This window comes from Trichosurus vulpecula, chromosome 2, assembly GCF_011100635.1.
Source record: "Trichosurus vulpecula isolate mTriVul1 chromosome 2, mTriVul1.pri, whole genome shotgun sequence".
NCBI lineage: Eukaryota > Metazoa > Chordata > Mammalia > Diprotodontia > Phalangeridae > Trichosurus > Trichosurus vulpecula.
Window position 1 is genome coordinate 348,601,640 of NC_050574.1, and position 13,157 is coordinate 348,614,796.

The following is a 13,157-nucleotide window of genomic DNA, read 5'->3' on the forward strand; positions in this document are numbered from 1 at the left end:
TTTATCTTTCAGATGTTAGCCTCCTGATAATAGCTCCATCTGACCTCAAGTAGGCTGGTCCTAGACATATAGTTCTAGAACTACAACAGAAGTCTTCCTACCTTGGTAAGTCCTTCACTGAAAACACAGGGTAATCTCCATTTTACTCTGATGGAACAGAATAGGACTAGATGTTTGAAACTGTATGTTCAACCAATTCAAGAGTCATCTTTAAATTATTGTAGCCTGAATGATGAATGTTTTTCCCCAATACAACTGATTAGTAAGCTTAGTAATGGTATTCAGAGCTCTGAGAGGGCAGGAACTGTAACTTATTTCATCTTTGTGTTATTAGCACCAAGAATAAAGCCATGGTCACAGGAAGTGATTAATAAACATGTATTGAATGTGAAAGCATTGACATCTTGAAAGCAGGGACTGTTTTGCTTTTTCTCCTTGTTTTCTCAGCATAATGATGACAAGAATGAAGTTGATAAAAATAAGAACAAGTGTCTACCCAGGACTTGAAGGTTGGCAAAGCAGCTTCCATTTGAGCCTCACCAGTAAGGCGGATGCTGAGGCTCAGAGTGACAAAGTGATTTTTTTTTGACCTCAGATCCTTCTGTCTCCAAGTGCAGTGCTCTATCTCCTGGGACACCCAGCTGCCTAGCATCTAGTACAGTGTCTGGAACATAGTTGATGCTTAAAATTATATTGGTAAAATTTTAATAAAATGAACTTAGAGAAGACAAGAGAATGGCCCCCTCAGATTTATCATCATGGAATTTAGCTGTATCTAAAACAACAAGAAATTAAATCAACTAGAGGCTTGAATTGTTGTCAGGCTTTAAATATAGTTACAATGAATTTTATTGTATACTGGAATTTCTCCTAGAAATAAATGGATTTGATCCATGGATGTACTTTCATGCATTTGGGTTTAACAAATAAATATGCGAAGCTTAGTTGGCTTACCACCAACCATGTAATCAACTGCTCAAAGTAAAACATAACGTTCTAAATAAGTAAAAATTAAAAACAAAACAGAGACAAAAAGAACTGACAACAAGTGCAAGGACCTCAGGTAAAACCATTTCACAGTTCCCTAGGAAGGAGCCTATTTTCTAAGTCTTCACCATCTTAAAATAGCTTTGAATGAAGCAATCTTTCAAAGTTCACTTTTGAAGAGGCATAAGAAGAATCAAAAAGCAACAGGAAAAAAGCAATACAATAACTTCTAAGAAAGTACCTTTGAGTTGCTTCCTCAAGTCCTATGTGGTTTGCATTTAATAAAAGAATAGGAGGAAAAATGAAATAAAGAGTGAAACTAGGAAGTTGTCAGGTAGGTGGAAGAAAAGCACAGGCTTTAGTTAAGATTTTTAAATAGCTAGAGAGATTACAAAGTAGAATAAGATAGGAAGGCTACCTTGAGAATTGCATTCTCCAGCAGCGACATTACCTATTGACTAACATTACAAATATGGGCTAAGTATTTAAATTCAATGTACACTTTACCTGGCATGTATGAAAACTTTAATATTAATCTGTGCCATAGAAATCTTATAGTTTAAATATGACAGTCCCTAGCCATGTTTTCTTCTAAGTGACTTTAAAATTAACAAGAGCTTTTCCAGTCTTCACATGGCAACAAAAGCTTGCAGCCTTTGTCAGGCTTTAAAAAAAATTATTATTTTCAAACTGTGCAATGTATATGGTATGTTAATGATTTCAATTCTTAAATAACAGGTAGATCCTGATTATTGTGAATAATGCCCTGAAGTGTTCCCACATATTCAAATCCACATTATTAGATGTTATAATTATATAAAATTTGGTAATTGATTCCAGTTCAATGGAAATATGTAGTATGGCTTTGAATTATGTAATCACTTCAGGGAATTCATAATTTGCCCTAATCAGGACTTTTCTTTTTCAAAATAAATTTTGAGCATTTGAGTCAGTAGAAAAATAATCTTAATGTAATTTGTACAGTCTCTACAAAAAAAAATTGGGAGGGAAAGGGTAAAAAATTTGAATATGAATATCAGAATTAGAAGGGGATATTCACCCTGATCTATATAGGAGCTTTGAGAGACAGAGACAGAGACAGAGAGAGAGAGAGAGAGAGAGAGAGAGAGAGAGAGAGAGACACACACACACACACAGAGACAGACAGAGAGACATACACATGGAGATAGACAGAGAGATAGAGACAGAGAGAAAATAAACACAGGAGAGGTGGGATAGGTATGGAAAGTGCAAGGGAGTTAGGAAAGCAAGCATTCAAACCAGATCAGAGAAACACCGTTTAAGGAACTGACATTTTAAGTGTGTTTCTTTCCCTTCTCTGAAACTCAGCCAGAAAGTCAAATCAAGAGAAAGAGACAGAATCTGAGCACTAAAAACAGACCAATATTGGCTCTGCCTTTAACTGTTTCTGAAATTGTAAGTGGGTACTATTCCTAAAGTCAAATCAAATTTGATTACTTAGGGAAGACAAAAGGTTTTTTTTTTTCACTAGGTATTAAAGTACATTTAGCATGTGCCTTTCAGTTACCATTTAACATAAAAGACAATCACTGGAAAATTCCAAAGTACATAAGGGAAGAGACTGACTACAGCTAGACCGTGAAAACTTTGATACCGTTTCTTTTTCGTACATCCTGTCTTTATCAGAATGCAAGTGCCAAGTATTCCCAGAGACTTAAAATTGAGATTAATCCAAGTTCAAAGTAACTGAGGATTCTGCTTACCTCTTTTAGACTATTGGGGTTGACTGGAAACCCCTTTCCTCCAGAAAGGCTAGAATATTTCTTTTCCAGATTGCAAAGGTTCTCCTTTTCCTGTAAGATTACAAGGTCCTGTTAAGTTTAGAGTCCACCATAGGTAAAATTGTGAAGTCAGTCAAGCTCATCTGTGGCAACCCCCCCTCACTCTGTGTTTTGAAGTCTTATTTCCTTCTTTGGAGCTCAGCATTCTCTTACTCCATTCCTCCGTCTTCCTTTACCTCTGACCTACTCTCCAGAGGCTTCCCTGTCCAAATATCTAGATAACGTATCTACTCCTTGAGAATTCTCGTTTGGCTAACTAATCTTGTAGAAAGGGTGTCCGTGCATTTTAAGCTATTAAAATTTAATATTAATCTGTACCAAAGGAATCACATAGCTTCTATATGTTGGTCCTCAGCCCTGTTTTCTTCTAAGCAACATTAAAATCAAACAACAAGGTTTTCCAGTCTTCACACTCTTTAACAGACTAAAATGGCACTAGGACTTTTGGGACACCCTGTATTAATCTATGGCATATAGTATTACACGACCATACTCAATTACCACTTCCCAATAACAACAGTAAGAGTAGTGAGTAGCAATGTACATTCATGTAGTACTTGAAGATTTAAAAAGCGACTGCTTTCCCTAAGAGATAAAAACACATTTTCTCCTGCTTCTTTCTGGAGGTTGGGATCCTCAGGTGTGCAACACTGCATGGAATCTCAGATTTTTTCAATTAATTGATTGGCCTGCTGAGTTTTTTTTTCTCTCTCTCTCCTTTTCCTCTTTTAAAATATTTGTTGTCATAAAGGATGGTTATTTGAGAGGGGTTAAATGGAGAGATAGAGGGGGAAATGTAGGTGATGCAGAAACAAAGATCATCAATAAAATCTATTTTTTTAAAAGTCTCCCTCAAAACCATCGATGAGTTATGTTGTGTAAATATTGTTCCCATTCAACAGATGAAGAAACTGAGGCCAACTGAGGGGCAGTTAGGTGGTGCAGTGGGTAGAGCACCAGCCCTGGAGTCAGGAGGACCTGAATTCAAATCCAGCCTCAGACTTTGTGTGCCCTTTGGCAAGTCAATTAACCCCAATTGCCCTGCCTTCTCCTCTCCAAAAAAAAAAAAAAAAAAAAAAAAAAAAGAGGTTAAGCAACTTTCCCGTGATTGCACTGCTAGTAAATCCTAGAGTGGGGATTCAAACCCAGTTCTCCTGACTCCAAGACCTACTCTTTTTATCCAATAACCTCTACATTCACAATTCCTCGATTCAAAGCAATGACAATGGTGACAATTTCAGGAAGCCCAACAAAGTAATGGAATACATGTGTAGGGAGCTGGACACCCAAGTCATACCATTCACCAGACAAGATGGTTAGGTCAAATATAATTCCTTGTGAGACAAAAGAAAATCTGTATCTGCAGTGCTATGGACAGATTACACTGAACGTTTGATGGAAGCAAATCATTATCTTTCTAAAGTCTACATTAAAATACATCTATATATCTAAATCTATAGATATGAAAAGATGTTTCAAATTTAAAGGTTTAATGTGTTACAATACTACAAAATACTTCATTTTTAAAACATTAAAATAGAAATAAACTACCGATTATTAATATTTTAGGTTAATGCAACCTAGAAAATGGAAAAAAAATTAGTAAAAAACAAGAGAACATTTTTCTGCCAGTGGTCAGATGGCCAAGAGATAGTACTTACTCTTTGTAGCATTAGTATTAAGTTATTTTTCTCTTTTACAAAGTGATCTTGTTCCCTTTGAGCTTGCTGGACAATGTGACTGGCTTGCTTCTTTAATGCAGAAATTTTCTCCTAGTAGAAAACAGATGTCAATAGATAACATATCCTTTTTGTTGTTGTTGAGTCATTTTTCAGTCATGTTTGACTCTTCCTGACCCCATTTGGGGTTTTCTTGGCAAAGATACTGGAGTTATTCACCATTTCCTTCTCCAGCTCATTCTACAAATGGGGAAACTGAGGCAAACAGGGTTAAATGACTTGCCCAGGGTCACATAGATAGTAAGTATCTGAGGCCAGATTTAAACTCAGAGAGATGAATCTTCCTCAAAGATTTTAAAAAAAATCTATATAAATATAACTTATTTTAGCATTTGTTTTTTAAAATTTTGAATTCCAAATTCTCTCTTTCCCTCCAATCCTTCCCCTACCCATTGAGACCTCAGAGATTTCAACGTTAGGATTCAGTCTAGAGTGAGGGAGAACTGCCTCTTAGTTAGGAAAGATATTTGGTCTCCCAAGAATCACACTTTACTTACGGTCAATGGAATTTAATTTTTAAAACTATTTTAAGAAATAAAGAAGGCCACCGGAAATCTCTTTATAGAACATAGCAAACATATCTTGATAAACACCCTTGTTTGTTTTGTTTCCAGTTCCTTTTTTAAACTGAGTATTGAAAAAAAAATCCTTCTCTTCCCATTCCTCTCTTTTACTTTTATCAATGCAGTATTAGAAGGGTATTGGATGAGAATTTAATCCTATGTTTTGGGCTTTTGTTAGTAAGAGGCTGAATATCTGTGGTTTAGAAAGCCTTCTCTAGTTCTACCTTTTCTTGCTGTTCAATCATGTCCAACCCTTTGTGACCCCATTTGGGGTTTTCTTGGCAAAGATACTAGAGTGGTGTGCCATTTCCTTCTCCAGCTCATTTCACAGATGAAGAAACTGAGGCAAGCAGGGTTAAGTGACTTGCCCATGGTCACACAGTTAGTAAAGTGCCTGAGGCCGGATTTGAACTCAGGGCTTCCTGACTCCAGGCAGCACTCTAGCCACTGTGCCACCTACATGCCCCTAGTCCTACCTAGCTATTTGTAATGAAAAATACTCAACAGCCCAAAATAGCAACAGAGGAAATTCTCCTCCCCCCAACTCCATTCCCTACAAAGACTCAACCCTTTTCAGTGCTATTGTGGACACTGGATATTTTGGTTCCAAAGCGAAACAGGTCAAGACAAATGATCATAGAAGTGACATTTCCCCCCTCTATCTTGGTTCTCACAAGGGAAAAAAATAAAATCTTTCCTTTTTTATTAATGATGAATTCAAGGTTCAATATAACAAAGGCAATTGCATTTTCTCGATGTGGTTTCAGGCAATTATTCATCATTATAGTTGTGATTCTATGATTCTCTCAAAGCTAATATGAATTTTTCCCTGCCCCTGCACACACATACATACATACTAATCAAAACCATAATTAATAATAGTAACAATAATAATATAAGACTTTAAAGCATATAAAGTGCTTTATAACAATGAGATTATGACTGCTTTTGTTTGATAAAGTCTATGGTATTTGTGCTTTCTGTGATAATTTTTTTAACTTTTAAAAAGCATTCAGTAAAATTACCTTTCTAGTGACAATGCTCCTTTGGTATTCAGCTACTTCACGTAAGAGTTGTTGGGTCAGCTTCTCTTTCTCTTCATCTAACCGGCTCTCATGCTCCAGCTGCTGAAATTCTAGATCTTCAAAGTGTTTGCTTTCTACATCCAACAGGTCAGCATCCTTTGAGGAAATGGAATGAGACAACAGCAAGAAAGACCAGGATTGACTAAAGTCAGCTTTAAGTTTACCAAAAGATTAAATCCTTGAAAGCAAATTGGCTTTGCTACAAACTTAACTTGCAAACTACAACACTGACCACATGTAGAATATGGAGAGTTTTTCTTTTTGGAAAATTAAACACACAACTGGAAGGTGTCAGATTGGAACTAGAATAAATGGTTTGTTGGCTCTGCTTATTTCTCCATCATGTATTTTCCTCAATGATCAATTTCAGACTTAATAAGAAAATATTAATTCCGTTGGTATTATGAACAGAAGTCAATAAAAAACTATATTGTCTGGAAGACCAAATATGTCTTTAGTCTCCTAGAAAAAAATGTCATTTTCTGATCATAACATCCTAAATATAAACATTAGACATACTGTATAGAAACTACTCTTTATGCTATACAAAGTCTTTTCTTCTAGGGATAATGAACTTGAGGAAGATTTGAGTGTAAACCAAGGTAGATCAAGAGAACATGGAGGGTCATTTGCAGTAGGTTGGTAAGAGTGGGGAAGTGATTCTTCTCTAATCCATCTGGTCTGGGCTTTTATCTTTTCATTTTCTCCCATTCTAGCATTCTAAGCATTTTCCTAATGCTTCCTTTTACAAAGGGGAAAGCAGCACCCATAGCTACATAAGCACAATGGCTTATACAGTTGGCTAAAAATATGACACAAAATAAAAGAGTCATGCAAATTACTCAACTTTGATCCTATACTCTCATAATTAAAAAAGTGACCAGAAATGATTCTTGAAAGATGGGGAAAGATATCATTATAATTAGAACAAGTTTCCTGCTAGAGCCATTAGCTTTCCCATTACCAATCCTATAGCAACGAGAATATAATGTTAAAACAAATGAGGATTCTCAAATATGAGAATAAAAAAGAAAGAAAGCTATTCTAAAGATGGGTCTATTTATTTATTATTGATGCATCCTTTTTTTCTGTCTCCAAATTTTAATTCACAAAATTCTGGTCTCTGTCTATATATTTCTTTTTTTTCCATGACAATTTGCAAAGGAGTTGACTGATTAGGACCAAAATCTGCCATTACTAAAGAATATCATGACACATCAGTCTGCCATATTAAAACAAAATGGAGGGCACCAAAAATGTCATTTTTAATGGATGCAAGAAACTTTGATCCATGGGTAGACGATACAGGGATAAAAGGTTTGCAAGAAAATATGGCTCAGTTCATCAACTTAAAATGAAATGCCACACTATTTGTGGCATTTATATAGGAAAAGCATTCCACTTCATCAAAACAGGTTGATGCCCAAGGCCTGCCATGTTATCCCTGAAAAGAGCCATATAGTTCATAGAACCACTAGTTAATGATTCACTGATAAGGTAAATGTTTAAAACATTTTATGAAAATAAGAATGTGCTTTGTTAGAAAAGCTGCATCTGAAACTACAATCTTTTGTTTGGAATTCTTCTGGTGGTGTAAGATATGAGTTTACTAAGCTGGGAAATAGTAAGAATAAATATTGATATGACCTATGCTGCAAATCAGAGCAATTTCCCTGACAATTGGAAATGAGAGGCAGTGTTGTATAATTACTAGAGTGCTAGACTGTATGTCAGGAAGGCCTGGGTTTGAATCTTGCCTCTGATAGGAGTGATTTGCTGTGTCACCCTGGGTAGGTCGTATAAACTCCCCATACCCCAATTTACTCATTTGTACAATGAGGGGATTAGACTAAGTAGTTTCTGGGGTCCCTTCCAGCCCTATATCAATGATCCTATGATCCTATAAAATAAGGAATTAATTTAAAAAATAAACAGAAATTGAATCAGGAGTAATTTAATTTGGCAATTTGTAATACGTGTTCCAAGAAAGCCACAACTGAATTATGAGTTGTAGCAAAATGACAGTAATATGATGATAGATTTAGAGATGAAAAGGAGTTTAGAGACAATCTGGTTCAATCCTTTAATTTTATATAGATGAGAAAACTGAGGCCATAGAGTAAGCAAAGGCGTTAGGAATAGAACTCAGGTCTTTGGACCCCAAATCCAATGCTCCTTCCAAAACTCATTGATATGCAATGGTACTAACAAGTCCAAGGCCCAGAGGTAATCAAATGGACATTGTTGTTCAGTCCTTTCAGTTGTGTCTGACTCTTTGTGACCCCATTTGGGGTTTTCTTGGCAAAGATACTGGAGTGGGTTGCCATTTCCTTCTCCAGCTCATTTTACAGATGAGGAAACTGAGGCAAACAGGGCTAAGTGACTTGCCCAGGGTCATACGGCTAGTCAGTGTCTGAACTCTGGAAGCTGAGCCTTTAGGCTCCAAGCCTGGCACTCTATCCACTGTGCTACCTCGATGCCTCAAATGAGTTTAAGTAAAATGCAATAAAATTCCTTTATCTTTCTGATGTTTTTTGATAGGAATGTGTTTATAACAGGATTCCATTTAGCTATGATTGTTAGGTTACTGGGGAACAGTAGACAGGAATGAGTGGTACTGATGAATGTATACAACTGCTAAAATCAACTTTAGAGACTAATGAAAACCTGAGGTGGGCTTAGGATTTGCTCCTGGTTGGAACATAGATTTAGATACTGGATCATAGATTTAGAGTTGAAGGGCATCTTAGAGGCCATTTGGACCAACACTTTCATTTTATAAATGAGGAAACTGAGACTCAAAGAACAGAAGTTCAAGTTTTTGACAACTGTTCCAGGAATTTTTCTATTAGGTGCCAGTTGTTCAGCAACTGTGGGAATTATACTGCTTCCTTTACTATTTCATCCATATCCTAAATGATATTTTTTTCATGGAAAAACTTCATCAGAGTTTCCATATCTACTACCATAGCAACCACAAGCCATCAAACCACATATTTCTGGCCAATTTCAACTGGATCTATGTCAATAATTTTGACATGAAAGGTCCTGGGTTATTAGTGACTTGCATATATAAGTTGTATGAATATCATCATACTGATCTCTAAATTTCAGCTCAAGATTTCTAAAAAAAAAAATGAAGAGAGAAAGGAAGAAAGAAAGAAGAAAAGAAAGACCAATAACCTGCCCTCAAGGAGAACTGATAGCTCACTTAAAAGGACTTTATTAAAAGCTTATTACCATTTTATTAAAGTTAGTGGTAACAAAAGGTGGCGAAGTGGATAGAGTGCTGGGTCTGGAGTTAGGAAGATTCCCGAGTTCAAATCTAGCCTTAGACACTTACTAGCTGTGTGATCCTAGGCAAGTCACTTAACTCTGTTGGCCTCAGTTTTCTCATCTGTAAAATGAGCTGGAGAAGGTAATGGCAAACTGCTCCAGTATCTTTGCCAAGAAAACCCCAAATGAGTTCATGAAGAGTCAGACATGACTGAAAAATGACTAAATAACAATAAAACAAAAGTCAACTTAATTGAATTTGTGTTTAACTTAATAAAGGCCCTGGGGAAAAAGATTTTATTTTAGTAGTACTTTGAAGTGTTTGAAGCTGGAAGGGAAATGGGCTTGAGCTAACCTAGGAAGTCTCTAGCATAAATGAATTATTGCAAAGTGAGCTAACCTACTGTTTAAGTCAAAGAGGTTTGTGAAGGGTGACCCTAGGAGGACAACAAGATTATGGCACACCTTGATAGCAGGAAGATAGGAGATTTATCACATCTCTGTCAGTTACCTCTTTCAAGGAAAGGGCTTTTATGTCAAGAATTTCACATCACTGCTTTGTGGGAAAGGAAAGGAGTCTTAGACTTTGTAGGATGAAGAGTTAGGTCATCTGCATTAATTCTCTTTATCTGTAATCAAAATCCCTTAGAACACTTGAAAAAAAAGTTTATGAGACATTGTATATAGCCCAGAGTAAAATGAGCAGTAATTATTTATACTAACTTTATATTTATATCAAAAGACTTGATAAAGTATTATCTGAAACTAATGTTTATGTAAAACAGAAAAACAACTAGGTAATGAGGTGGAAATAAGAAATTAAAGGAAAGAGGGAGTAAAATGTATGTAGCCATATATATTTACTGATCTTAAATAAGGAATTCCAAGTTCAATGACAGCATTGTCTGTATAAAATCTTAAAAAAAAAAACATTTCTGAGAAGCAATGTATAAACAGAAATATGTTTCCCAAACTATTTTTTTAATTAAAAAAGAGACTAAGACTCTTAGGGTCTAACACTAACAGATAAATAGAACAAAATATTTTCACAAATCTTATTTTCTAAGTTTTAGGCAATTTTTTTGAGCGTGTTTTTAACGCAATTTTGTCCCTAGAATTGCCGTACTGACACATAGGTAAAGTTCCAGTTTATTGGTTTATATGCAACTCTCCACAATAATTGACTGAAGGAGGACAATGTACTTTTTGAATTTATTTGGAACAATACTGGTAAAAGCAGTAGATATCATCATCTTTATTCAGCATTTCAAGATATTTGAAATGAATGCCTTTAAAAAATCATGAAGCTTAACTATAATATCAAATTACATTTCATTGAAAGATTTCTTTACCCTACTGAGATTCTACTGAGGGGTAAATAAGTTAAATTAATGATAAAAGTTCACATATTGTTTAAAAAATCAGCCTTTTAAGAAATCCTCCAAGAGCTGCTGCCTTACAATGGTTTACTTTATAATTCTCTAAATAGAGAAGAATGTGATAGAATGAATAAACTAGCCTTATTTTTCACTCATTAATGACTCCTCCCCTGAGGCTAAATCCCTTTACATAGTAATTTCACTCTCAAGACAATTCATGTATTTTTCCCAATATTTTAATTTAAGTTCTTTACGGAGAACAAAATCTGGCATTCATGTTGCTACAAAGCTTTAAATTTTGGGGACACATATTTGTGAAACTGGGTGGGACATCTAATTTCATTTTTATCTATCTAAAGCTGGCTCAGTAGAATATAAGCCCTTTGAGAGCTAGTCTCATTTTTAATTCGTTTTCTCAGCAATGAAACACAGTGTCTGACACAAAATAGGAATTTCATAAACGAACAAACGAATGAATGACTGCTGGCACAATACAGTGTCCATGGAATAAAGTTTCAGCCGATGCAAGTTAGACTAGACATTTCTATGGTTCATTAAGATTTTTTTTCAAGCAAATAATAGCTAATGGTACAGGTTGAGGGCACTGAGTAATACCATATACCCTGGAGTGTGGTTTAGATGATAATGATTTCAGTGTCATGTCACTAGAAAGCTGAAAGAAAAATAAACATCAAAACAGAGGTGAAAGATAAACAGTCTGAAAAATGGCTACTTTGGGGACAGATTACAAAGCAGGCTTAGAAAAACATTAAGCAGGCAACATAGCAAACAGCCTCACTAAAGAGCAAACAGGAAACCCAGGGAATAGTGTCAATTATTAATGATAGTTAATTTCAATGCTGGGATGCCAGGTGTCAGTTACAACTCCCAAACAGCTGTGACTCCTAAGCTAAAACAGACACAGGGAGATGCTTTTACTCGATGTCTCAGTTCTAATATACCTTTCTTTCTAAACTAAGATACACTAAGCAAAAAGGCAGGTTCTTTCTTTGGGGGAGAGGGGGTGGGTAGGGGAAGGGAGAATCATGAGTGTTTTATGACTTTCATTTTAGCTCCTTTAAAGCTCTATTTTCATGGTCACCGTGCACTTCAATGATGTATTGATTAAACCAGCAGGCTGCTAAGGACAAATTTTGTGCATGAGTGAGAGGAAATTGGACACTTAAAAAAAGAAGGGGTATATGATATTTTTTTTTAAAAAGAGAAAAAGAAAAAAAATTGAAAAAATTTAAGTGGTGCATTCCTGATTGCTACTGACCCTCTTCAGTTGTTGCTGTAACTGTTCCCTCATGGACTCAGGGCAATTGTCAAGCTGGGTCTTCTGCTCGGAGTATATTTCCTGCAGCCTCTCTAGTTTTTCCCTCTCAGCATCAAGCTTTACCTTCTCCTGAAGTTCAGAAAATAGAAGAATAGAATTACCTTCAACACCCAATCAGGAGTGAGCAATCATTACCAGTGAGGATGACAAATAAAAAAGATGAACCAGACAGCTTGTGGGAGTAGAAACAGACGGTTGTATTAGTCACTGGGACAAAGCAGCATAAAGGTAACTAGAAGGCGGAATCATACACCTTTGATTCAGTTGTTTCTTCATTCCTAAATTTAACACAAGCTAATTCTCACTAGCCCTGCCCCCCCATTCCCTTCCTTTCCTTACCTCCTCCTACCCGCTAGTAGATAACAAGTATGTTGCCCATCTTTGAAAAAGGCAGTGGCACAGCAGTCTATAGTCAGTCAACAAAAAAATCTCACAGGAAATGAAGACAAAATAAGGCAACTTTGTACAGACCCACTCACCTATGTGCTACAAGCTTCAAAGACAAAGGAATTTATACCACATTCCTGACTGAAGCTGGATTCTCTCAGGGAACAAGGAGCATGTTCTCTGGGTCTAAGTTGTGTTATTTTAGAAATCCTATTAATTTGTTCATGCCACTTGTGTATCATTCAGAAAATTATTTGTTTCATAAATTAAAGGTGTGAAATAGTTCAAGCAATTTTCCAGACCCAGTTTATGAGAAAGAAAAGTGATTCTTTGGCTCATGCAAAGAATCTAAAGCTAGAAAAGACCTCAGAGATAATTTGGTTCGCAGGGTTCTTAACCTGGGGTTCATCAACTTGCTTTTAAAAAACATCGGTAACTGAATTTCAATAGAATTGGTTTTCTTGGTAAAGTTATAAATTTTATTTTATGCATTTAAAAACATTCTGAGAAAGGGATCCATAGGCTTCACTGACAGCTAAAGAGGTAGCTAACACAATAAAAGTTAAAAATACCTCATCT

At 35.8% G+C, this 13,157-nt stretch overlaps 1 protein-coding gene across 10 annotated transcripts in view; it reads right to left on the reverse strand.

The window, feature by feature from the left end:
* The window catches only part of PHLDB2 (pleckstrin homology like domain family B member 2), a 150,090-nt gene that overhangs the window by 56,519 nt on the left and 80,414 nt on the right, over positions 1-13,157 (reverse strand). For 8 of the 10 annotated variants that reach the window (XM_036747557.1, XM_036747555.1, XM_036747561.1 and 5 more), the window contains 4 exons: positions 12,132-12,260; positions 6,138-6,293; positions 4,472-4,582; positions 2,733-2,822 (listed from right to left, as the gene is read on the reverse strand). In XM_036747557.1, the coding sequence (XP_036603452.1) occupies positions 2,733-2,822; positions 4,472-4,582; positions 6,138-6,293; positions 12,132-12,260 (486 nt within the window). The remainder of the gene's footprint in view (positions 1-2,732; positions 2,823-4,471; positions 4,583-6,137; positions 6,294-12,131; positions 12,261-13,157) is intronic. The other 2 variants (XM_036747558.1, XM_036747562.1) reach the window with 1 other exon arrangement.